The sequence below is a fragment of the Conger conger genome, chromosome 8 (assembly GCF_963514075.1).
Source record: "Conger conger chromosome 8, fConCon1.1, whole genome shotgun sequence".
NCBI classification, from domain to species: Eukaryota; Metazoa; Chordata; class Actinopteri; order Anguilliformes; family Congridae; genus Conger; species Conger conger.
In genome coordinates, this window is record NC_083767.1 from 33,570,210 (window position 1) to 33,593,222 (window position 23,013).

General features: G+C 42.7%; 1 protein-coding gene across 1 annotated transcript in view; it reads left to right on the forward strand.

Moving 5' to 3' along the window:
- LOC133135857 (polycomb group RING finger protein 3) overlaps positions 1-17,588 on the forward strand; it is a 60,148-nt gene extending 42,560 nt beyond the window's left edge. The window contains exons 5-10 of the mRNA XM_061253170.1: positions 4,368-4,423; positions 5,314-5,424; positions 6,588-6,676; positions 9,391-9,528; positions 10,954-11,034; positions 11,431-17,588. Coding sequence (XP_061109154.1) covers positions 4,368-4,423; positions 5,314-5,424; positions 6,588-6,676; positions 9,391-9,528; positions 10,954-11,034; positions 11,431-11,478 — 523 coding nt within the window. The 3' untranslated portion in view covers positions 11,479-17,588. The remainder of the gene's footprint in view (positions 1-4,367; positions 4,424-5,313; positions 5,425-6,587; positions 6,677-9,390; positions 9,529-10,953; positions 11,035-11,430) is intronic.
- The last annotated feature ends 5,425 nt before the right edge of the window (positions 17,589-23,013 follow it).

Consider the following 23,013-nt stretch of genomic DNA (forward strand, 5'->3'; position numbering starts at 1 on the left):
CGCTACATTATCACTGCTACACTGTAGCGCTACATCATCACTGCTAATGTATAGTGCTTTATCACCACTACGTTCTACCCTAGCGCTACATCATCATTGCTATGCTAATGGGCTACAACAACAGTGCTATGCTATAGCGCTACATCATCAGCGCTATTCTATAGCACTACATCATCACTGCTATTCTATAGCACTACATCATCAGTGCTATGCTATAGCGCTACATCATCAGCACTATTCTATAGCGCTACATCATCAGTGCTATGCTATAGCACTACATCATCAGTGCTATGCTATAGCGCTACATCATCACTGCTATTCTATAGTGCTACATCATCACTGCTATTCTATAGTGCTACATCATCACTGCTATTCTATAGCGCTGCATCATCGTTGCTATGCTAATGGACTACAACATCAGTGCTGTGCTATATCGCTACATCATCAGCGCTATTCTATAGTGCTACATCATCACTACTATGCTGTAGCACTACATCATCACTGCTACGCTATAGCACTACATCACCACCAGATGTGTGAGGAGGGCGTAGTGCCTGAATGCAGTACAGACATGCAACACTCAGAGAGCCAGAGGGAAGGCACAGCCTAGCACGGCAGTTGGCAAAGAGAAGCCGACCGGAGAGATTCCACAATGTTCGTCACACGGAGCCGGCAGCAGCTCTTACACAGAGCCACTTACAGCGAGAGTGCACTTGTGTTCAGAGGGGGTATAGGTGGACATTTAACACTGAATTACAAACTCCTATCAGCAAGAGCTTTTGCACAGGGAGTTATCGGTGTGTGTGGAACAGTTTGCCAATTAATTTAGTGGAGCAGAGACCCTCAGGTTCAGGATCAGACTCGGCACAGTGCTGGATACTCTCGTCAACTCCGGTACTCAAATCCAAATCCAGCCGTGGTTTTATTTTTCTCCCAGGAAAAGCCACCAGTTCTCATGGACCGTGATCCCTGCTCTAGTCTGTAGGTAAATGTTGAGCCTGGATAGATGAGCCTAATGGCTGTTAGGGCACAGTTGCCCCTGGGAAAATAAACTACAACCTCTCAGTTACAAGCTCAGTTCCCTTATCATTATACTACATTACCCATCAGGCACATGGTACAATTACTCCTGCTAACTTTTTTTTGTTGTTCATATATAGTGGGGTTTAATTTGCGGGTAATACAGGGACATTTATTTATACTGCCGTTTTCTTCAATTGTTGTTGTTTTTTTTGTTTTTTTACCTCTTTGAGCACACTTCAAAGAGCATGCGTTAGCATCTCGCACCTCCAAGAGTCGTTGTTCGTTCAGTGCCAGGGGGTCCGCCACAAACTGTGTCAGTTCTTAAGTTAAGTTCTCTGCAGGGTGCTACACCCGCTAGCTTTTAAGAGTCCTCCTACCCTTTAAGCCCTGGTGTGGTAACCTCCAAGCAGACGGCAGTTTATGAAAAATGCCAGAATAGTTTATGCAGCATTCCCGCCATACTTGACTTCTTTGACCTTATAATCCGTTAACAGGGGCTCTTAACCAGAGTCTTACCAAAATGTTGCTTGTAAAGTATCGAGGATAGGGAATCATAAGTTCGTAACATTGGGAGTGTTTTTCCACTCCGCTGGTTGGGAGACGGAGCTTTCAGTGGTAAACATGCAGGGATCAGTATTTGGCGGGTCTAAATATTCAGAGTCACGATCTGTGTGAAGTATGATGCAACCGCTAACAACTTCCAAAACATATGAAATATTCATAACTCCCCCTCTCCCTTTTGAAGCGTGTGGGTGTCGGAGAAGGATATATATATATAAAAATAAAAATAAAAGTTTGGAGCTGAACTTAATTTCAGTATTTAAAGGAAGGCAAGATTAATAGACGAGGGAGAAATGGGTCGAGGGTGTGGCATGGTGGAAGTTTTGGGAGCTGGCTGAGGAAAAAGGAATTCTCATAAGACCTCATTCCCCTGGACGATACATTAGCCAATCAGCTGACTCCAGCCTACTGGGCCCAATCAGAGCGTGGACAGGAAATGAAGATCAGCTAAAATGGCATCGATTGTATTTTGTAGTTTTACTACCCAATTTACTTTTTCACTGTCTACACATTCTGTACACAGATGAATTGGCAGATGCTGGTTTACTATTAAACTGCATTTAATAAACCAACTGACCGCTTCTCATTGGCCTCCACTGGCTTCCTATTGCCGCACGCATCCGTTTCAAGGCCCTAGTGTTGGCATTTCAGGCTGCTAAGGGGACTGCCCCACCTTACATACAATCCCTGATCACTCCCTACTCCCCAGCTAGACCACTCTGGTCTGCCAGCTCTGGTCGCCTTATGGTTCCCTCTCTACGTGCACCTGGCGGTCGAGCTGCACGTTCACGCCTGTTTTCCGTTCTGGTTCCTCAGTGGTGGAATGACTTGCCTACCACTGTCAGAACAGCAGAATCCCTCCCCCTATTTCGAAGCAGACTCAAAACCCACCTTTTCAAACTCTACCTTAGTCCTCCCTCCTGATTTCCCCTGCCCCTCCTTTCTGATATCCCTATCCTTGTCTAACCCCCCCCCCCCCCACCCCAAAAAAAAAAAAAAAAAATGCACTTATGATGACAACTATGCTTAGAACAGCATATCATGTGTATTTCGCTAGTTTCTGGATGTGATGCTTCGATTTATGGTAGAACCTATGCACTTGTAATTCGCTTTGGATTAAAAGCGTCTGCCAAATGACTAAATTGTAAATGTAAATTATGGATAAAGTCTTTTGTCTTGAAATTCTTAAGTGTGATGAAGGAATAACAATAAAAAATGTCAAATACCTAATAAAATGCTCACTGAGCGTATATTGTATCATGCCGTGCTTCTAGTCTGAAAAGCCATACTTACTGACTTTGCCTTTTTACCATGTGAACTACACTAGACTTTATGTTCATGGCTGCAGGAAACTGACACTTTATGTCAATTGTACCTTATCCGGCCTATTCTGTAGTTCTAAAAACCTTCAGTATTTGGTACATGACTGGGACCCGGAAGGTTGGTGGTTCAGGCCCCGGTGTAGCCATGATAAAATCTACACAGATGTTGGGCCCTTGGGCAAGGCCCTTAGCCCCACATTGCTCCTGGGTGGATTGGCCCCTGCTTTGTCGAATCAACTGTCCCTTTGTATAAAAGTGTCAGCTAAATAACAAATAATTCATTATTATTAGATGCTGGTAAAATAAGTGTGATGAAGGAATAAAAACTGGTGATGTACTCGTTCTGGGGTAAAACGCTAAAAGTCTGATGTTTATTTTCTTGTTGCTGCGGATACCGAAGACTGACCTGGTTTCTTTAGCGGCAGCAGGGAGCATTAACTGACATTGTGTGCTTATCACTGCCCTTGTTTGAACACGGCTTTTTCTGTCTTCGAAAACCTTTTCCAGAGATATACTTAGGGTTGCCACCTGCATGCCCCTAATACACTTGGTTTGGTTTAGATGGTGGCAATTTCTTGCGAGCAATCGATGGTCGTTTACCAGCAGCCTGACTGAGCGAGGCCGGCGTCGAAATGAAATCAAGCGAGCCGCACGCAGTTCAATAGTCGGCTCGCTTTAATTAGTTTGGCACAGACTCCTCTTCCCGCCCACCGGATCCTGCAACCCGACTCCCTGACGCCTTCCCCCCTCTCGAAACATGTCTCTCATGCAGATTGCTCCGGTGTCAGAGTTAATTAAACCCTCTTAGACACACATAAATTAATAAATTACCGGTCTATTTTTTACCCCCGCCCCCGCCCTTAGAACAGCAAACTGTCACTCACTTCGTTTCCCGCCAGAGACTAATCTGTTCCGCTCTCACCCCTACATCCCCCCAATTTCCTGCAGTCAAAAATATCTGAGACCACCTAGTCAAGGCCCCTGACCTCATGAGCACAATACAAGCACCGTTCTCTGAAGGCCGTCGCTGACTCCTAAAATGACCCCCGATAGCGGAGCGGTCCTTTCCTCCCCCCACCGGTGGAGCGGTCGAGTTCGCCGCGTTCTCAGCGGTCCCCGCTTTCATTACCCGCAGTGGGTATCAGGCGGAAGGGAGGGAGCACTTGACAGATCAGCGACCTTGAGGATTTATTAAAAGTATATACATTTTCTTTTTTTGTGGTTTTTAAATAGCTGTGACGACTGTGATCGGGTCTGTCTGCGTATACTGTGAACACACACACACACACACACACACACTTTCACAAACATACATATGCATACAAGTTATTTTTCCCTCTATAATGGCTGTTTGTGGATTTGAATATCGCTTGAAATTCACAGCATGGTTCCAGTGATACGTTTTAATATCCCTCTGTCTCTCTCTCTCTCCCTCTCTCTGTGTGTCTCTCTCTCTCTCAGCCATGACAGGACCATGCAGGACATTGTGTACAAATTGGTGCCGGGGCTCCAGGAAGGTCAGTACCAGCGTGTGTGTTGGCGCTGTCTCCCCTCAGTAATAGCTGTGTGCCCTGACTGTCTCTACAGAAACCCATGAATATATTAGACCGTTAGCTCAGGCTCAGTCGCGTGGTGGCTCCCAGTAAGATCGGAGCTTACTGTAGCGCTCTAAAGCCAATGCCTCTTAGCCACGCACTGCTAATAAAGATAAATAATAATAATCCCTTGTTATTTATGTAGCACTTTCCTCCCACCCAAAGCCCTTTGTGGTGATGAGCGGGGAAACTTGCCTCAGCCACCCACCCGGGTGATGCACGGCGGCCATTTTGCGCCGGAACGCAAGGCGCGCTTCAGCTGAGGTGGAGAGGGACAGAACAAATCTTTAGCTAATTAAACTGGGGGATGATTATCTGGCAGTTTGAGAGAGCCAGGTGGTGAAATAAACCAGGGTTCTAGGGATTTCTAACGACCGCGATGAGTCAGGACCTCAGTTTAATGTCCCGGCCAAAAGACACATCCGCATCCTTCAGAAAACAACCTCGCGAGATGTCAGAAACGGTTTATCACTGGGAGTTTGTGACACTTCTGATTGACATTTGTAAAGAAAGAAAGAAATGCAGCAGAAATGTTATCCCTGTCCATTACACGAGCCCAGCTGTCAGGCGATCCATCAGCTGTCAGGCGTAGTGTCTGGCAGCGTGCGAGACTTCTCCCCCGGGGAAAACGTTATCACGGTGCTGACATGACAGAAGGTCGTGGGTCACCGCGGTACCAAGCGCCAGGGCGTGCCCGGCACAACCCCGTCACCTCCAGACAGGGCCGAGCCGAAGCTCTCGCACTCGGAGGGAAACTAAAATTGCACCTCCCTCCCTCCCTCTCTCCCTCCTTCCTCTTCACCTCTCTGCAGAGGAGATGAAAAAGCAAAGGGACTTCTACCAGAAGCTCGGGATGGAGGTGCCAGGAGACGTCAAAGGAGAGCTGTGTAACGTGAAGACTCATCTAGACCCTCAGCGGAATGGTATGCTCCTGGTTATCCTCCTCATCAAGCATTGCTTTACTGCCTGTTAGCCGGCGCTCTTAACCACTGCAAACTCAAGTGGGGGTCAGTAGCCTAGTGGCTAAGGTTCTTGACCGGTACCTGGAAGGCCGGTGGTTCAGGTCCCAGTGTAGCCACAATAATACCAGTGCAGCTGTTGAGCGCTTGAGCAAGGTCCTTAGCTCCACATTGCTTCTGGGAGGATTGACCCCTGCTTAGTCTAATCAACTGTCAGTCACTTTGGATGAAAACGTCAGCTAAATAACATTACACGCATTTGTAACGTACCAAAGTGCGGTAATTGCCGAGTTTTGGGAAAGTGTTGCTCCAAGCCATTTCCAAGAGCTCCCTCACTACCTCGCCTACCCATCTTTGATTTATCTCAGCATAATTTATTCCTAACTCCACCTCCTCCACATACAGCCATATCCCTCATCACCTAAACCAAGCCTTTCCCTGACCTAGGTCCACCTCCCCCACCTCGCCACACCCCCTTCCCATATACAGTGGGGTCCAAAAGACCACTAGAGAAAAAGCTTCTATTTTGCATTATTTTCTAATTTAATACACTTTTTCATTACTAATTATATTATCCACATAACAATTTGAGTGAAAAGTTGAATCTTTGGAAAAATAAAAAAAAATAAAAACCATTTTGTAGAATTTGGTATGCCCACCTTTTGTGTTAATGGCAACGTGCACTCAAGACAGCATGGACTCCAGAGATTTGTGCAAAACCTGCTGATTCATGTTATTGTAGTATTATTTGACAATGTTCCAAAGAGAATCTTGTGATGTTACTGAATGCCTGGCTTTTGTCAGTCTTCAAGTGGCCCCATAAATGTTCAGTGGGGTTGAGGTCAGGTGATTGTGGATTGTCCAGCACTCCTTGCTCTTTGGTCTTTGAGTAGTTCTTGCAAAGCTTTGAAGTAACTTTCATTTGTTAACATTATTATTTTTTAAACCCCAGATTTTCAATGTGGTCGCAGACTTTTGGACCCCAATGTAGTTGAACCCCAGGATAAATGTACAAAAGTATTTTACCTTTAACGTGACATGGCTACACAGCTGCCGGGCTGAACAAAGGAAGGGGGCTGTTATTCAGAAATTTGTTCACTGAGCTTGACCTGTCTCCACCGCTGTAGGCGAGGTGAAAACGGAGGACACGACCAGCAAGGAAACGGCTGAGGAGAAGCAGGAGGAAGAAAACGACTACCATCGCAGCGACGAGCAGGTAGGTGCCCACACCTGTGTCACTACGCCGGCCTGATTACACCTGTGTCACCACGACGGCCTAATCACACCTGTGTCACTACGCCGGCCTGATCACACCTGTGTCACTACGCCGGCCTGATCACACCTGTGTCACTACGCCGGCCTGATCACACCTGTGTCACTACACCGGCCTAATTACACCTATGTCATTACACCGGTCTGATTACACCCGTTTCAATATCCCCATCTCACTTTACCTGTCTCACTACACTTATCTGATTACACCTGTGTGACTACACCCATCTCACTATAACTACAGCTGTCATTAGATGGCACAGGGTGGAGGTTCTACACTGCTTATATTCAGCAGAAATGAACTGAGGTCAGAATTGTGAGTAAATACTGCATTGTGCCTGGAGTGTTTGTGCAAGGAATACACACAGGCGAGTGAGTGAGAGAGAGACAGAGGCGGGGGGCAGAGGTAGAGATGGAAAGGCCAGACGGAGAAATTGAAGCAGAGATAAGACCGATAGCGAGAGGTTTAGAGAGGGAGATAGAGAGACAGAGACAAGGAGAGAGCGGAAAAAGAGAAGAGAATAGACTGTGAGAGGAATAATGCGTGCTCAGAGAGGACTGAGAGAGGGAGAGATGGGAAGATAGAGAATGGAAGTCAGGAGGAAGAGTCAGCGACATGGGGGAAAAGTGACCTCTGTCCTGCGTTAAATATTAAAGAGATTGTCAAGGACAGTTGGTCTCGGCCCGGCTGGGCTGAATTGGACCAGGCTGAATTGAACTGAACTGAGCTGGAGTGAGACTACTTTGGCACCGTGACCATACTCTGCAACCTTGGGCTGGGAAATGCAGCCAGTCACTGTCAAAGCCAGTGTCAATGTTCCAGCGTTAGAAGCACAGGAACATAATATAGGCCTGCAGCACATTTGGTGACGGTTTTTTACAAAATACTTTAGAAATTACAAAATGCGGGGTCCTTAGGTACAGTTTGTTTTCCTTGTTGTCTCGGGTGTATATTTCTGTAAATGTGGTGTGGTTGCAAGACCACAATGCAGAATGATTTTAAAGCTGAGCCTTAGCCCTGCACTGAAGTGGTATACAATACAGAAAATAACTGTTGCTGTCGAGAAAAAATTGAGGTTTATTTACTTTACTCTTGTAAGCCTGCCGTTCGCGATCATTGTTTTACACTCAATGTCGTTCCAGCTAATACAGTGGCCTGGCAGATTGGTGGTGCAGAGCCGTTAATGTAACCCCTTCCGAACAGCTCTCCCCATATGTGTCCTTTGCTAAAACCGTTTGTGTCGGTTCCTGAGGTAGAAGTTAAGCATGACAACGATAGCGATGGTTAGCAATATGTATCTTTGTTTTGTGCAGTAGATTATTATTATTATTATTATTATTATTTTACTATTAAGGGATGTGCTGTACCATGGCGCTATCAGTTTTGGACGTCATCATATAAGCAGGACGATATGTGTCTTTGGTCTGGAGTGCTTCACGTATTTTGGAAAAGGATGTCCTCTTTCACGCCTGCTGTGCCGCATCAGAAATCGATGAGAAATCAGAGATTTCCTGTTGCTTTCCTTTTCCATCACAGCATTAGCATCCTTGCTATGTGACAATTACGGTGGGTATTTTTTTAATGCGTTTCAAAATATCTGTTTTACTCGTTTTTGTTTAAGATAAAATAACCAACCTTTACTTTTTGTGACAGCACATCTATCTCCCCTGTCTCTTTCAGGAGGCAGAGATGCCAGGCACTTTCGCTAATACACGAGGGAATGTTATCTTAATTTCAATATCCGCCATTGAACGGACTCCCACTATCATGTCAGGCGCGTAAACGCCTCGCTCTTCGCCGTGTCGTTTTGTATTCAGAAGAGATGCGACGTGTCGAGTCTGGAGCTTTCTAACCGTTCCCAAAATTTAAGAAATACATTAAATGAAAAGCCTTTCTGTATTTGGGAAATTGGACGCGCTACCCTGTCACGTCAAACACTCTTCCGTTTCCCATTTAGCATGTTTGGAGGGTGTTTTTACGGCTCCCTTAAGAAGTATAATTTCCCCTAACTACCTTTTATTACCGCATTCGTTACTTAGTGAATAAGAATGACATTTCTTTGAGATGATAATCTCTGAAATATTTTTAGGAAAATGTATGCAGGACAGTGTGTTGAATTGGCTTGTTATGTTGCCTCAGTGCTCAGATGTTGTTATATCCATATGTTCTTCTAACTAGAATGGCGTGGAGCGGTGTGTGGAAGTGCACATGATACATTTATAAAAGAGAGCAGAGCCAATGAAACGGGGTTAGAGCAGAACAGAGCCAATGAAACGGGGTTAGAGCAGAACAGAGCCAATGAAACTGGGTTAGAGCAGAACTGAGCCAATGAAACGGGTTGGAGCAGAACAGAGCCAATGAAACAGGGTTAGAGCAGAACAGAGCCAATGAAACGGGGTTAGCACTCTGCTAGCCCTGACCATGTCTGATCTGGTCTTCTTCCCCCTCCTTCTCTTTCTCCTGCTTTTCCCTCTCCCTCTCTCCTTTAAGTGTTTATGTTTGGAGTGTAACCACTCTCACTTTCTCTCTCGCTCTCTTTCTCTCCCTGTCAGGTCAGTATCTATCTGTCTCTTTCTTTACCTGTGGGGGTTGAAGGTCTTCTGTGCATTGTGCCGTTTTGTTGTATTGTCATAATGAAGGCGTGTTCTCTCTCTCAGGTCAGTATCTGTCTGGAGTGTAACAGCAGTAAGCTGAGGGGACTGAAGAGGAAGTGGATCCGGTGCTCGGCGCAGGCCACCGTCCTGCACCTCAAGAAGTTCATCGCCAAAAAGCTCAACCTTACGTCCTTTAACGAGGTAACCAACCGCACTCCTCGCCCCCAACCACTGCGTACCCTGTCCCGCCTGGCCAGGGGACTCTCCAGCACGACGCTGGACCCCAGTTAACCGCCCTGGAAAGAGGCTTTCTTGACCTGTGATATCTCCCTTGTGCTCTTCATGACACTTCTGCCTTGGGTAGTGTGGAAAATCCTGGAGGGCTGAGTCTATTTCTCGATTTTGTTCCTGTACTCCGGCGATTATTTATATGAAGCACCACTTTATGTGACGTTTTAGTGACATGTATTGTTGAGCGAGTGAATGACAGCTGAAGGGCATATCCATGGTAACTGACATTATAACTGCTAGATATTTGTGTGGTGAAGCCCAATACAGCTATTATATCCTCCTGAGGGTTATAAAAGCGTATGTATCTGTATTGGATTTTACCACTCAAATATCCTGTAGTTGTAATGCGGGTTACTGTGGAATTGCCGTGAAGACTGCTCTTGTGTGCTTGGGTAGTATGCTTCACGGTGGTCTAATCTGTAAGTGGTGTGACTTCAGTGTGTACAACCAATTGAGCCAAAATTGATTCTCAGCCCTCCTGTATTTTTTTCATCGGGTATCTCCCTCCATTTTCTTTTTAAGCGACTTAACAAGCGATAAATCTGCCGCTCGTCAGTTCACTCGATAACCCCCCCCCCCCCCCCCCCCAGATCCGCTGCCATCTTTTTATCCCGTGCCATTTGTCACCTGCCATATGTCGGCGGTGAGAGATTCTCGCTTGGCGTCATCTGCTTTCTGTCATGTTTTGTGGGGGCCTGTCAAAGCCGCGCGTCTGGGAACAAGCGTACGACAGTCACACCGCCATTGGATACAAACCTCCACCAATCCACGGCGTCAGCATAAGTAACACCAGTCAACAGTGGCCGATCCCCCGTGAAGGTGCTGAACAGGCGCCGAAAATACATCTTCTCAGCGACGGGTTTGCTTTTTTGCTGCCAGAGCGAATCAACGTCCCCATTAAACGTTTATCAGCTACAGATAATAATTTGGCATCTACAACTGCTGTTATCAGTCATTCAAAAGATTCAGTTACATTCAGTTCATCTATTTTAAAACTTTATACATTTTTCAGGATTTCCCTCTCCCACAATTCATCACTTGAATTTCAATAATTCTGTTTATGAATTGACTGATGAAAATAAAAAAAATGCTGTTCTTCAGGTGTAAGGTTGCGAATTAGAGGTTTCCTGACAAGTGTTAGTCCTAAGGTAGAAGTGTGCTCAAAATAGTGATGATTAATTATTTCTCCATGCGTAATAAATGCGAATGCGTAATTTTTTCATGCATTAGAAATGTTACATCTTTCATTGTCATTTTATGCCAAATTTTAAGCCATGTTCAAATGGTAGCTAATTAAAATATTGTCAATAATTTTCAATCATATTTATTTTTCAGCTGGACATTTTATGCAATGAAGAAATCTTGGGCAAGGATCACACATTGAAATTTGTAGTTGTGACGCGATGGAGATTTAAGGTACGTATTCAGAGCTGAAATGCACTAAAAATATATTTTCCAGTATGTTCCGTGGGCCAATGTAGCTCTTCTGAGGAATGAGGCCGCATTGTATGCCTCATTTGCCATTGTATTGTCTGATGCGAGTTCATGATTTTTAATCTGCTCTGTATTTTCACAAGCATATTGGAAAACTGGCTTGAATAAAACGGCAGTAAAATATGAATCATGAAAAATTGTTTTTTTAATTTGTGTAGTGATGGTTGTGAATGTCAGGTCATTAGGAATGTCTGGATTTGGAATTTAATCAAGCTGAAGAGAACGGACTAGATACAATTCAAATCTGTGTCAGTTTTAATGCTTGGCAAGGTTGATTACATGGTTTTCTCATAATTATTGTTTTGCTTTCTTTTGCAGAAATCGCCCCTTCTTTTGCATTATAGACCCAAAATGGATTTGCTGTAATTGGACAAATTTGGTTGAACTGGCCCCCCTGGCCTCTTTACCCTGGACTCCTTATATTTATGCACAGATGATCATCCCAGCACAGAAACATACACACACACACACACACACACACACACACACACACACACACACACACGCGCAAACCATAAACAGAGTTGCAGCACCTGGCTGTAAAGAAAAAGAACAAAAAAAAGACAAAGTTCTAGATGTGTGAAAAGAAGAATTGAAGCATATATTTATACTTTTGTACAGAAGAAAGACTGGAAAAGGACCCAAGACACTACCATGCTCTGTTTACATGTCAATGAGGGACACAAGTCACATGACACCCTCTTGATAAAGCTTCCCCTTGCAAAAAAAAAAAAAAACCGGCGATATGGTTTCTCTTCTGCACAGTCGTCTGCATGGACACCAGCGATTTGGGAATGGGGGTGGGGTGGAGGTTTTTAACAACTCATTTTTTTCCTTTCAGGTCAGACTTACCTAGTCTTGGGAGCACAGAAAGTATATATAGTTATATATGACAATTTCTAAACTGTTTATTGAGTTGTGTATTGTCTCTTGAGATTTTCTTTTGGTTTTTGTTTTTTCGGAGTCAATTGTGAATAGTTTGAAATGTTTTGTTTTTTTTCTTTTGTGTAGTAATTTATGTTCTATCTTATATACCAATATTGTATATAAAAAAAGTCATTACGAGAGATTTGAGAGTTATGGTTTCCATAAGTGCTATAATTGGGGCTACATACTTTCTGTAGCCTGCTAAGAGTCAATAGTAGATAACTTTAGTTGGAGCTGGATTTAAAATGCCTACCAGCTTCATTATTTAGAAAGTATAGGGCCATCATATCCTGTATGCGTATTGAGTCCTTCTGGTACATGACTAAGGTTATATAGCATTTCATGTATACGGGAATTGCATTCGGCCTGTATGCCCTGTGCCTGTTCTGTACGTAACATCTTTTCAGTCGGGCTTGAACTAGACACGAGCCAATCGGGGATGTCACGGGCGCGAAGGCGTTTTTATTCGATACGCGACCTTGGTGGAATGAGTGAAATATGCAGCAAAAATTTGAAAAAGGAAGCCGTTGCAGATTTCACTTGCTGCGTTTCGTACAAGGTGCTGCTCCATTTGAGCTCCAAGGTGTTCTTAACCTGCAGAGTAAATCTTTAGCACTGGCTTTTTTTCCCTTTCATGCTGTTTTCCATTGCCCCCTCTCCCCCCGAGAGAAGTTTCCCTACGTGCTGATTACAGAACAGTAGCATTTTTGGTAAAGCTTCACTTGTACAACATAAAGACCCCATATGCATTAACTAGCATATGCATGCAGTCCGGTCTTGATGACATTGCATCTCATGACAAGCAACATATCTGTGAAAATGTATGCACTGAATTTGGCAATATGGCATGGTATGATATGCCGTTATAATTGGTCTCACGTCATGTTTATGGCAGTGTATTAACATCCTGAGATTTTATCATGTTTTCATAACATGGTTATGTCATGTTTATGAGTCGTGTAGCTTTTAAGACGTGTTGTTCAAATGAAAGTGTTACCAGGTGTTTCGGCCCTGTTCCAGAGGAAGGCCATACAATACCTCCTCTCTCAGTCCCAGAGCAGTCAAGTCCTCCTAACCCTGCCTAGAGAGTCCTTCTGAATGTACATACAGGATTATCCCTTTTAGAAAAACATTTAAATGTACAACATTTTAAACTATGAAGTTATTTCAGATGAATCAGAATACCCACTATCCCTTTTTTATATGGTAAACATCAGATGTGAAATAGCATTTTTATATTGAAATATTGCTGTGATGAACGCTTTACGTCATTTGTTTTTTTTGGAAATGTAACCTAATTTGAACTGATCAAAAAAACCACTACAATATGCAAAGATTTTCTTATAAGCTGACCCCAATTTGCACACAATACAAGACTGCTATTTCTGCTAATTTTTATGACCGATGTCAATTAAAGAGAATTAATGTAGTCAGGAAACTAAAGCGAGAATAATTAATTCAGTTTTAATTGGAGAAACATGTTTAATCTCCTGTTACATTTGTAATGAATATTCCAAGAGCAAAAAAAAACCCCATTTTCAAGTTGTGAAGTCAACGAAACAACCTTTTTAAATCATGATTTCAGTTGATGATTTCCGCTGTAGTCACAGCATATATGATTGGTTTGATATTTGTTATAGTATTGAGTGACATCATTTCTGATTGGTCTGATAATAAGCAGCAGGAGTTCAGGATCGGCCCTTACAGAAATAGAATATAAAGCAATGTCTTGAAATGAGTTCTATTTTCAAGAGAATAAGGTATTGCAATAGTTCACAATTTGTGAGCAAATGTACAAATTATTGTTGTTGGCTCTCGTTGCAAGGTGTTTTTAAAAGAATCTCTGAAATATATTTTAAAATATATTTTCCAAAAATATAATCTATATACAGTATATTGCAGTATTTACTATTTCTGTAAGGGCTTGGTTCCTGCTTAGAGTACTACAGTTATGTGAGCATTGAAATGGGATAAAATCCTTTTTGCATGTGCGTCTCATTGCAAATGTTGGACATGTAATTCCTGAAACTGGAAACTGGAATCCAAACGGCCTATCATCAAAATTTCAACAAGGGTGGAAAATACAGATGCTGCTTCAGTGTAATTTTTGGAGAAAAGCCCTAGATTTTGGCCTCCCTCAGTTAATTCAGGCTGCATTTTTGCCATTGTATTGGTGCTACCTTGAGGACTTTTGACTTTGTATTCTGTTTTTCAGTTCAGTGGAGAAGATGTGATCTGTTTAAATTATCTTTGCCTTTCCTGTTCCATTGTTTTCTTTCCTGAGGATATGATTTGTCTTGTATGCCTTTGACCATAGCTTACCCTCACAAACCCAGATGTCATCACATCTGTTGGGTCCATTAAGACACAAAACTAACAGAAATTGAGCTGCAATTTACTACATCAAAAAACTGCTTTGCTTTGTTGAAGCAGTTTTTTATATTTGTCACTTTGCATCGACAAGTAGCTATTTATCCGTTGTTGCAGTAAGAAACTGAAATTGTCACGACAAAAACAAAATCTGATGATTGCTATTTAACATCAATGGCCAAAGCGTTTGAGTTAGAATTTCATTTAAGAGCTATTATAATTATACAGCGGCTTAATTTTTATTTTCTAAATGAAAGGGGAATTTCAATCTAATGTGTGCTTTGTACTGTGTAATTACAGCTCAGGAATTGACCTGAGCTTTGGGACTATTGTTTGAAGGTGGGGGAGTTTGCCATGGAGAAGGTTGGCTGCTCAGTGTGGTGCTAATGGTTCTACTGTATTGGATTCTAACCTCCAGGCTGCCCCATCCAGACACCTCTGTTCTCCCAACACCTTTTGAAGCTTTCAGTGCCCAAACCTGGCATTTGGTAGCCCAGCACTGGAGTTTGATAGTCCATGTGTAAGCATTCAGTAGCCCTCGTGTAGGCATTTGGCAGCCCTCATGTAGGCGTTTGGTAGCCTAGCGCTGGCAATTGATAGCCCTTGTGTAGTTATTGGCTAACCTCATGTCAGCGTTTGGTAGCCTAGTGCTGGCATTTCGTGTTTGGCATCTCAACAATGGTGTTTGATAGCCCTCGTGTAGGCCTTTTATTCTCCTCCTGTAAGTGTTTGGTTGCCCAGCGGTGGCTTGTGGTAGCCCTCATAGGCATTTGGTAGCCCAACACTGGTGTCTGGTAGCCCTCGCATTGGAGATATCTGATTTTTTTGTAATCATTATCTCCCCTACAGCAGTTGAGCTGTCCCTGCTGTGAAATTCAAATGCTCCCCTTCAACCCCCCAAGTTACGGGTGCACTGTTATTGGAGCTTTTGGCTATTACAGCCATTACTTCAGAGGTTTGGGGGCTTTAAAAAAACTCTGACTCGGTATACCGCGTGCAAGCTGCTGTCCTTCTCATCTTACCCAGGGACAGACTCAAGCTTGTTCGCTGACAGTCAGCATTGACCTTAGGTTTAGCTTTTTTTAAAGGTGGTCTGGTGTAATGACAATCCAGTCCTGATTTCACTCTGCAATCCACAGCTTGAGCAGAGCTAGAGACTTTGTCATCCCTTCAGCTTCTGAAGGTCCTGATACAAACACCGTGCTGCTACCAATCCCCATTCATCACTGAACAGTAGTCTTCGCAGTTGCTCTCCGGGGCTGATGGCTGAGTTTCTCTCCAGCATTCATAGAGCCGGAGTACCTCTTTTGTAGTTGCTCATCCATTCCCTGCTTCGAAATGCGGTGTGGCGTGTGCCGTCACACGGCAAGAGCCTCTGCACCTTGATGCGCCCCGGCAAAACTGCCAAGAGCACATCAGGGATTATTCCGGAAATGCGTACCGCGCATATTTTGGGCTATTCCGCTTTGTTGCTGAACATTTCTGTCTCCTCGGCTGTCAGAGTGTAAAAGCTGTCTTGATTATGTATGCGCTCATGACACCCGAGTACTCCACCACAGCTTGAGTCTTGGTCACGCAGTTATGTTTAACAGGCGCTACAGTGGCACAGTGGATAGCAGGGTCCTCCCACCATACAAAGACATGCACATTAGGCTACTTGGGGGGGCTTTAATGAACGGTTAGGTGTTCCCACGGTGTTGGCTTTGCCAATCGTCGCAGCTCCCAGGAGGAAAATTTTGGATGGGCCAATGGCAGCACGGGAGCAGTAGGCGAAAGCTTTCATGCCCCGCCCCCCAAGAGCAGAAGGATGTGGCCACCTTGCGCATTACTGTATTGGGCAACACAAAAACTTGTTTAAGAGAGGAAGAGAGATCGAGGCTCTTTCCAATTGTTTATTTTCCTTTTCTTTTACCTGACCGGGGAATCGATCTTGGTATGCCACATTTAAGGACATTCCAACCCGTTCAATGTTCCTCCTAGGAGCTAGTAGAAGTTAGGAGGCTCCCAAAATTTCCTTTGAACAAGGAAACACGAGCACGTCCTTTGAGCGTAATTTTTTCAGAAAGCGTGATGTATAGGCGATCGACCTGTGGATCCTCCTCTCCCCATGTACCACGCATCTGTAACTGACGTGGCTTCGAGTTTTGAGCATTTGCCCAATTCACGTTTTTTCAAAAAGCTATTTCTCCACCTCACCTCTTTTTCTAGCCTCTTGGGATTAATGGAACTAGGGCTAGGAAAGGGAGCAAGGTGAAAATAAGTGATTGGAAAGAGCCCTTGGTTTCTGTTCCTGTTATTTACGGAAGAAATCACTCTGGCAAACCACCATGAGCTCAAATAACACCATCAGTTTCACTTATTGATATATATTTATTATTATTATTATTATTATTATTATTATTAATTTGAGCAGCAGCTCAGCCATCATAGACATCAGGTCCCAGTTTCTTTTAGGATTGCATTTTTATTTTTAACATTTTCATTTTCAGTGCTTCAAGTCCAGGATTGAATTTTATTTCAAATTATTACTTTACAAACAAACAAAAAAAAGGCAATTATAATCTTTAATTGTAATCCCTACTGTTCCCTGTAAGTATGATCATGTTTGGATTCTTCTTTTAGGGCCAAGGTCTTCTTCCTCAGGCCAGAAGTCAGAGTTCATGTGGTTCACTATGTTTTTTTGTAAGTAAGAAATGTGCAATATACACTTCTCAGATGGTTCAGAGCTAAAACTGAAAACTCCAGTTTTTTTTTCTTTCTTTTTTTGCCTGTCCCTTTTTCTCAGGTGAAAGATTGCCTTCTCAGCCTCTGTCGGTGGTAGAATCTCGTTTCACACTAATGCACACTTAAAATAAAATACGGGAGCATTTTCCTTTTTCTTTTCTTCTCATCTTGGTTCCTTTGTTGCTTTTGGATGTTTTGGTGACACATTTTGAGATTTGTGTTAAAAACACAGGCACTTATTTCAGTGTCCTTTCTTCCTCTTTATTTTGTATTATGATTATTTATTGCACGTTATTAAAAATGTGTGTTTTGGTTTTTTTTGCCATGTGAAAGGAATTTGGGGTCAAAGGTTAAACAAGTGAAGAGGACTGAGCTGGTTTTTCTGACACATTGAGGAAGCATTTCAGTGAAATTTTTCAGAGTGTGTATTTCATGAATAAATGCCTTTAACATAACCCATTCTGTGCTGATTTAATGATTGCGTCCAGACAGTAAGCTGGTTGTGTGGATAGCTGTTTTAATTTCCAGTTACGACAGCCAAACCACCCTTCTCGTAGCCAACTGTTGAAGCTAAGCAGCTATAGCCATCCCATGTCAAACTGCTGAAGCTAAGCAGCCATGCCACCCTTTACCTTTCTCATGTTTAACTGCTAAAGCTAAGCAGCAATCCACACAGTACCCTTCTCATGATGAACTGCAGAAGCAAAGTGCCCACATCACCCTGTACCCTTCCCATGCCTACCTGCTGAAGCTAAACAATTCTGGCCTTGGGTAGTACTTAGATTTTCCCAGCAGACCACCCACCAATCTAGCTGCTGGAAGAGGTGTTTTATAGGCATGTAGCGGGCAATCTTGCACCTAGAGCTGGGGTGTCCGCTCTTATCCAAAAAAGGGTCACTGTGGGTGCAGGCTCTTGCTTTAGCCCAGTCCTGCAACGCCAAATGATGAAGACCATGGCTGCGTCCGAAATTACATACTAGCTTTCTATTTAGTATTTAAGTTGCATAAAATAGTATGTTAAAACTACTTGAATGCAGTGGCGGCTGCTGGCCAGAATTAATGGTGAAGCAAGCCCACCATCACCCCTGGTGAAAATCAAACTCCTGTTAGTGCCATGCTTTACCTGTTGACTTAGCCCATTTGAGGTGATAAAACTGACCGCATCACACAGCTGGCTATAGGCAGGTTTAAATTTATCACTATGGTCCTTCCATTCAAAGTGAACTGCCTTCTCTTAAAGGATCGACACAAAAAAGAATACAATGACAAATAGTCATGTACTCCTCCTATTCATTAACGGTCATATTGACATCACTATCCATCACCAATGCATATTCAATAGATAAAACAATATTTTAATCAGTTGTTATATTTGAATCACTTGTTTATTTATGTTTACCCAAGTTTCTGCCTGTAGTAACCAGCCATCCAAATTAAAAACCGAAGCTGCATCCCTGCCTGATGACACTGTAACATTGTGGTGGGGAAGCTATTGCTAAAGAGACACTACGAACCGGGCAGACTTATACAGCGATGTTTGGACCATTCTGTTAGAACCACGGCCAATGGGATCAACAAAAACAAGGGATGTTGTCTACCACATAGTCAGCACCTGATTGGCTTGACTGTAGTTCATTGGTCTTGGCAAAACACCAATATGGCGGACCGTTGAAAACCTTTCTATTATTCCTCCCCCAAACAGTCCACTAAAATATGTTACTGAAAACATTTGAGGCACAAAATAAGCTGTACATTTGCTGAATCTTGATTCATATTTGATCTGGTATGCCGAGTTTGAAGGAAGTTTTGTGAGGCATGCACTTGCGCCCGTCATGCACTGCTCTCCATAAAATTGAATTATTGGCACCTTCGATACATATGCACATACAATACATAAAATATGTTACGTACTGTGCTTTTTAAAGGATTCCTTGGAATCTTGGAAGTCTTAAATCTTTCAAGAAAAATATATATTTCCCCGAAAAAACAGGTTTCACAATTATTGGCACCGCTGGTTTAATACTTTGAGTCTTTTCCCATAATTTGTGAGAAGACATTTGGAAGGATTTTTACCATTCCTCAATTTTTCAGAATTATTCATATCCTTCATATCCTTAATTTGTGCGTATGGGCCCCCCTAGGCAATCCACAGGTTTGGGATGGGATTTATGTCTGGAGAATGAGATGGCCATTTCAGAACATGGATGTTATTTTCACTGAACCAATTCTGTGTGGATTTTGATGGAGGTTTGGAGTCATTCAACAATCTACAATCTATGGTAGTCACTTGGACAATCCACCTATGTCCAAGTGACCTAGTCTCAGCTTCCTAGCAGAGACAACCAGATTAGATTGTATGCCACAATTTCCTGGTACTTTGCTGAATTGATTATACTATTGATCTTAAATAGTGTCCCTGGACAACTGGCTGCAAAATACTGTATCTCCAGAACATCAATGAATTGTTTATTGTGCTCAGTAAGGGCTGTCCTTGTACCACCCTTCCATAGAGTTTTAGTATGGAGGGGCCATTTTATGATTTTATTGCTGGGCTAAAACAAAAGCCTACAGCTAAGAATTAAATCCAGAACAGTTCTGCTGAATACACCCCCCCCCCCCCCCAAACACTCCCTCTCACACACACACACACACACACACACACATATTGTTGCTCCAGTAATGGTGTTATTTCCGCCACCAGTCGAAAAGAGAAATCTTTCCCCAAGTGCTCAATACAGAGTGGAAATTTTGAGGAAGTCTCTTCTGGCTCCATCGCACTGGTACTTGACCTTTTCCAAAGCCAGGACTACTTGACTCCTCCAAACACTGTTATGAAGGCAATAAATCTTTCAGAGGGCCAATATAAGAAGTCAGGCTGCATGCAGGTCCCACCGTGTCTCCCGAGCGTATGGGAGTGACAGTGTTTGGGCTTGAGACCAGCGTACAAGCTTTCCATGTCGTAGGACATGACATAAATGTAATTTAACATTTTCTCTTATCAAAGCTATACATACAGTGCCCTCCATAATGTTTAGGACAAAGACTCGCCATGTATTTATTTGCTTCTGTACTACACAATTTGAGATTTGTAATAAAATTTAAAAAATCACATGTGGTTAAGTGCACATAAATTTTGGTTTCAACATGTGGAAATTACAGCAGTGTTTATACATAGTCCACCCATTTCAGGGCACCATAATGTTTGGGACACAGCAATGTTATGTAAATGAAAGTAGTCATGTTTAGTATTTTCTTGCATATCCTTTGCATGCCATGGCATAACCTGATCTTTGCGACCAATTAACATTTTCAGGTTGTCAGTGTGGAACAGATTTGTTGGCTAAATGGCTTTAAGTCTAAGGTATCAAATCAGCCTCAAACCACTGTGCTGCTGCCAGATATGCAGTAGATACAAAAATAATTGTTTCCCTATTTTTTGCATTGAGTCCAACAGAAAAAGAATTCCAATGGCCGCACAGCCTGACTTTTTCTTTCTGCGTGCACCAGCTGCTGAATTCGACTGTTACATCACACCTGCCTTCACAACGCTGAAGTTGCCCTTGACATGAGTGCTTATTGTAATTATAATAATAATACTATTATAGACTACGATAATAATAATAAAAACCTTGCCCATTAGCCGGGAAGCTGCCAAACTGCCCCCACATCAGCGGATACCACCACGTTTATCCTACACCACTTAACAACATAGCTTTGCCCTGTGTGTAATGTTAGCTTTGTTTAGCAGCCTATCATCAATTTTACCTGCATTGGATATCTGACAATTCATTTTCAATATCATATATTGAACACGTTCAGTTAAATATAATATAATATACAACGAATACAGCAACACAAGATCGTTTATAAATCAACGTAGTGTTGGTTGCTTTAATAGCCATTAAGGGACACACTGGGTAACTAATTTTAATTGTTCACTGTGCAATGTATTTAGGATGTTTCGGTTTTGTAGATTTTTTTGAAGTGCAACGTTGTATGGCTATCCTCACTCCTTTGAATCAGCAGATTCCTGTCAGGTGTGTTCGCGTAGCCTGGAGAACATGCAGAGGATCTGAATTATCCGGATTTGGAAATCCCTTGGCAATCTCAGATCAAGTCAATCTTGTTGATAGAATATATTTTAAAACAAAATCCCAAAGCATTTACAATTTGATTAAAATATAAAATGAAATATTTTATTGCCCATTTAGAATGGATATTGTTTTGGAAGGGTTCATGTTAATTCATGTGCGATTAATGGACAATTTATTAAAGATGTGCCATGTGTCCCACATGAACCTTGAATCCATCCCGAACCACCCTTTCAGTGGGATCAAGATTATCCAGATTTTCAGTATCAGACCTATCCTTATTGTCACGTTTCAGGTCTGTCTTGCCTTGTTTTATGTTTTATCATTTGTCTTAGTCACGTATTGTCTTATCATGTATTATGTTAGTCTAGGTTCGTCATGTTGTTTAGTTTGTTTCTTGTTACGATAAATTTTCTTGTCATGTCTAGTAATGTTTCGTTACGATTATTTTACCTTGTTATGTTGAGTGGTTATTGTCTTAGTTCGTTTAGTGTTATGTTTTGATTTATGTTTATTGTTACGCAGACTGGTCGTTCTTTAAACATACACTTTTACATGTCTTTCCGCAAACCTTGCGTTCCGGCTTTCTCTCTCTCTCTCTCTCTTTCTGTCACTCACACCCTAATTGTTTCTATTTGTCTATTTACTAAAACTACTAATGCTAGATCAGGATTGGGTAAAACTAACAGACTAATCATGTGTTCATGTTACCTTACATTTCTCGTGCATGTCATTTACTAATTTACTAATGCTAGGGCAGGATAGGTTTATTACTAACGATTACTAATTACCTTGTTAAACTTGTCATCCATCGCACCTGTCTTCCATTCCCTTGCTGCTCTCTAACTAATTGTCTACACCTGTCTACACCTGCATTTATAGCCCAGTCGCACTTCTGTTCGTTGCGAAATTGTCTGCCTCTTGTCCGTCAAAGCAACCCTTGAGCAGTATGACCATTGAGTACACGTTAAGCTCCAAGCCTGTTTATCGACCACCATTATTGATTTCTGTTTCGTTGACCATCGTTTGTTTTTGATTACGTCCTCGCCTACTGCTTTTGTACGTTTGCCTCGCTGTTTGTTTTATGGTTTCGACTTCCGCATCGCCCTCGACTACGACTCTGCCTGCCGTCCGCCTGTACTTCTGCCCCGCTGACAGCTCTCCTGCTACCGGACCTCCCTGCACGTCTACCGACTGCGAGTTTGCCTCTTCCCTCGGCACCATGTTTTCTGTTTATTTATTGTTTTATTGGCTGGATCTACGTGTATGGACTTTGCTTGTTTTGACTACGCTCCTGGGATTCGTCCCGAATAAAGCCCTGACGGGACTTTATTTTACTATTGTTTCTGAGTCGTGCATTTTGGGTCCAACCCCCACGCACCCGTCTCACTTATCTCCACATTTAGAATACCCAAAACCAACATTTGATCTAGCGTTTAGTATCCAAAATCATTCTGATCTTGAAAATTATATGGTTTTAATGAACATACAATCCTGACTGTAGTGCTGCTTGCTGTTGCATAGGCAATGTTTATGCCGGGCAGGCAACATATTTGGGTGAGGAAGCGCAGTGACGCTCTAGTGTGTGGTCAGTCGGAGCCTTCTGTTGTGGGTAGATAATGAAATGTTCAATCGATCCATTATCGATAGCTTGTTATGTATATATTTGAAAAGTTTTTTGCGTATATATAGAGTTAAGCTACACACGTAGTCTCTCTCTCCTTGCAACTAGCCCTGTAACACTCCAACTTGAACTCTACTAACCATCTTGGTCTAATCGGAGAATAAC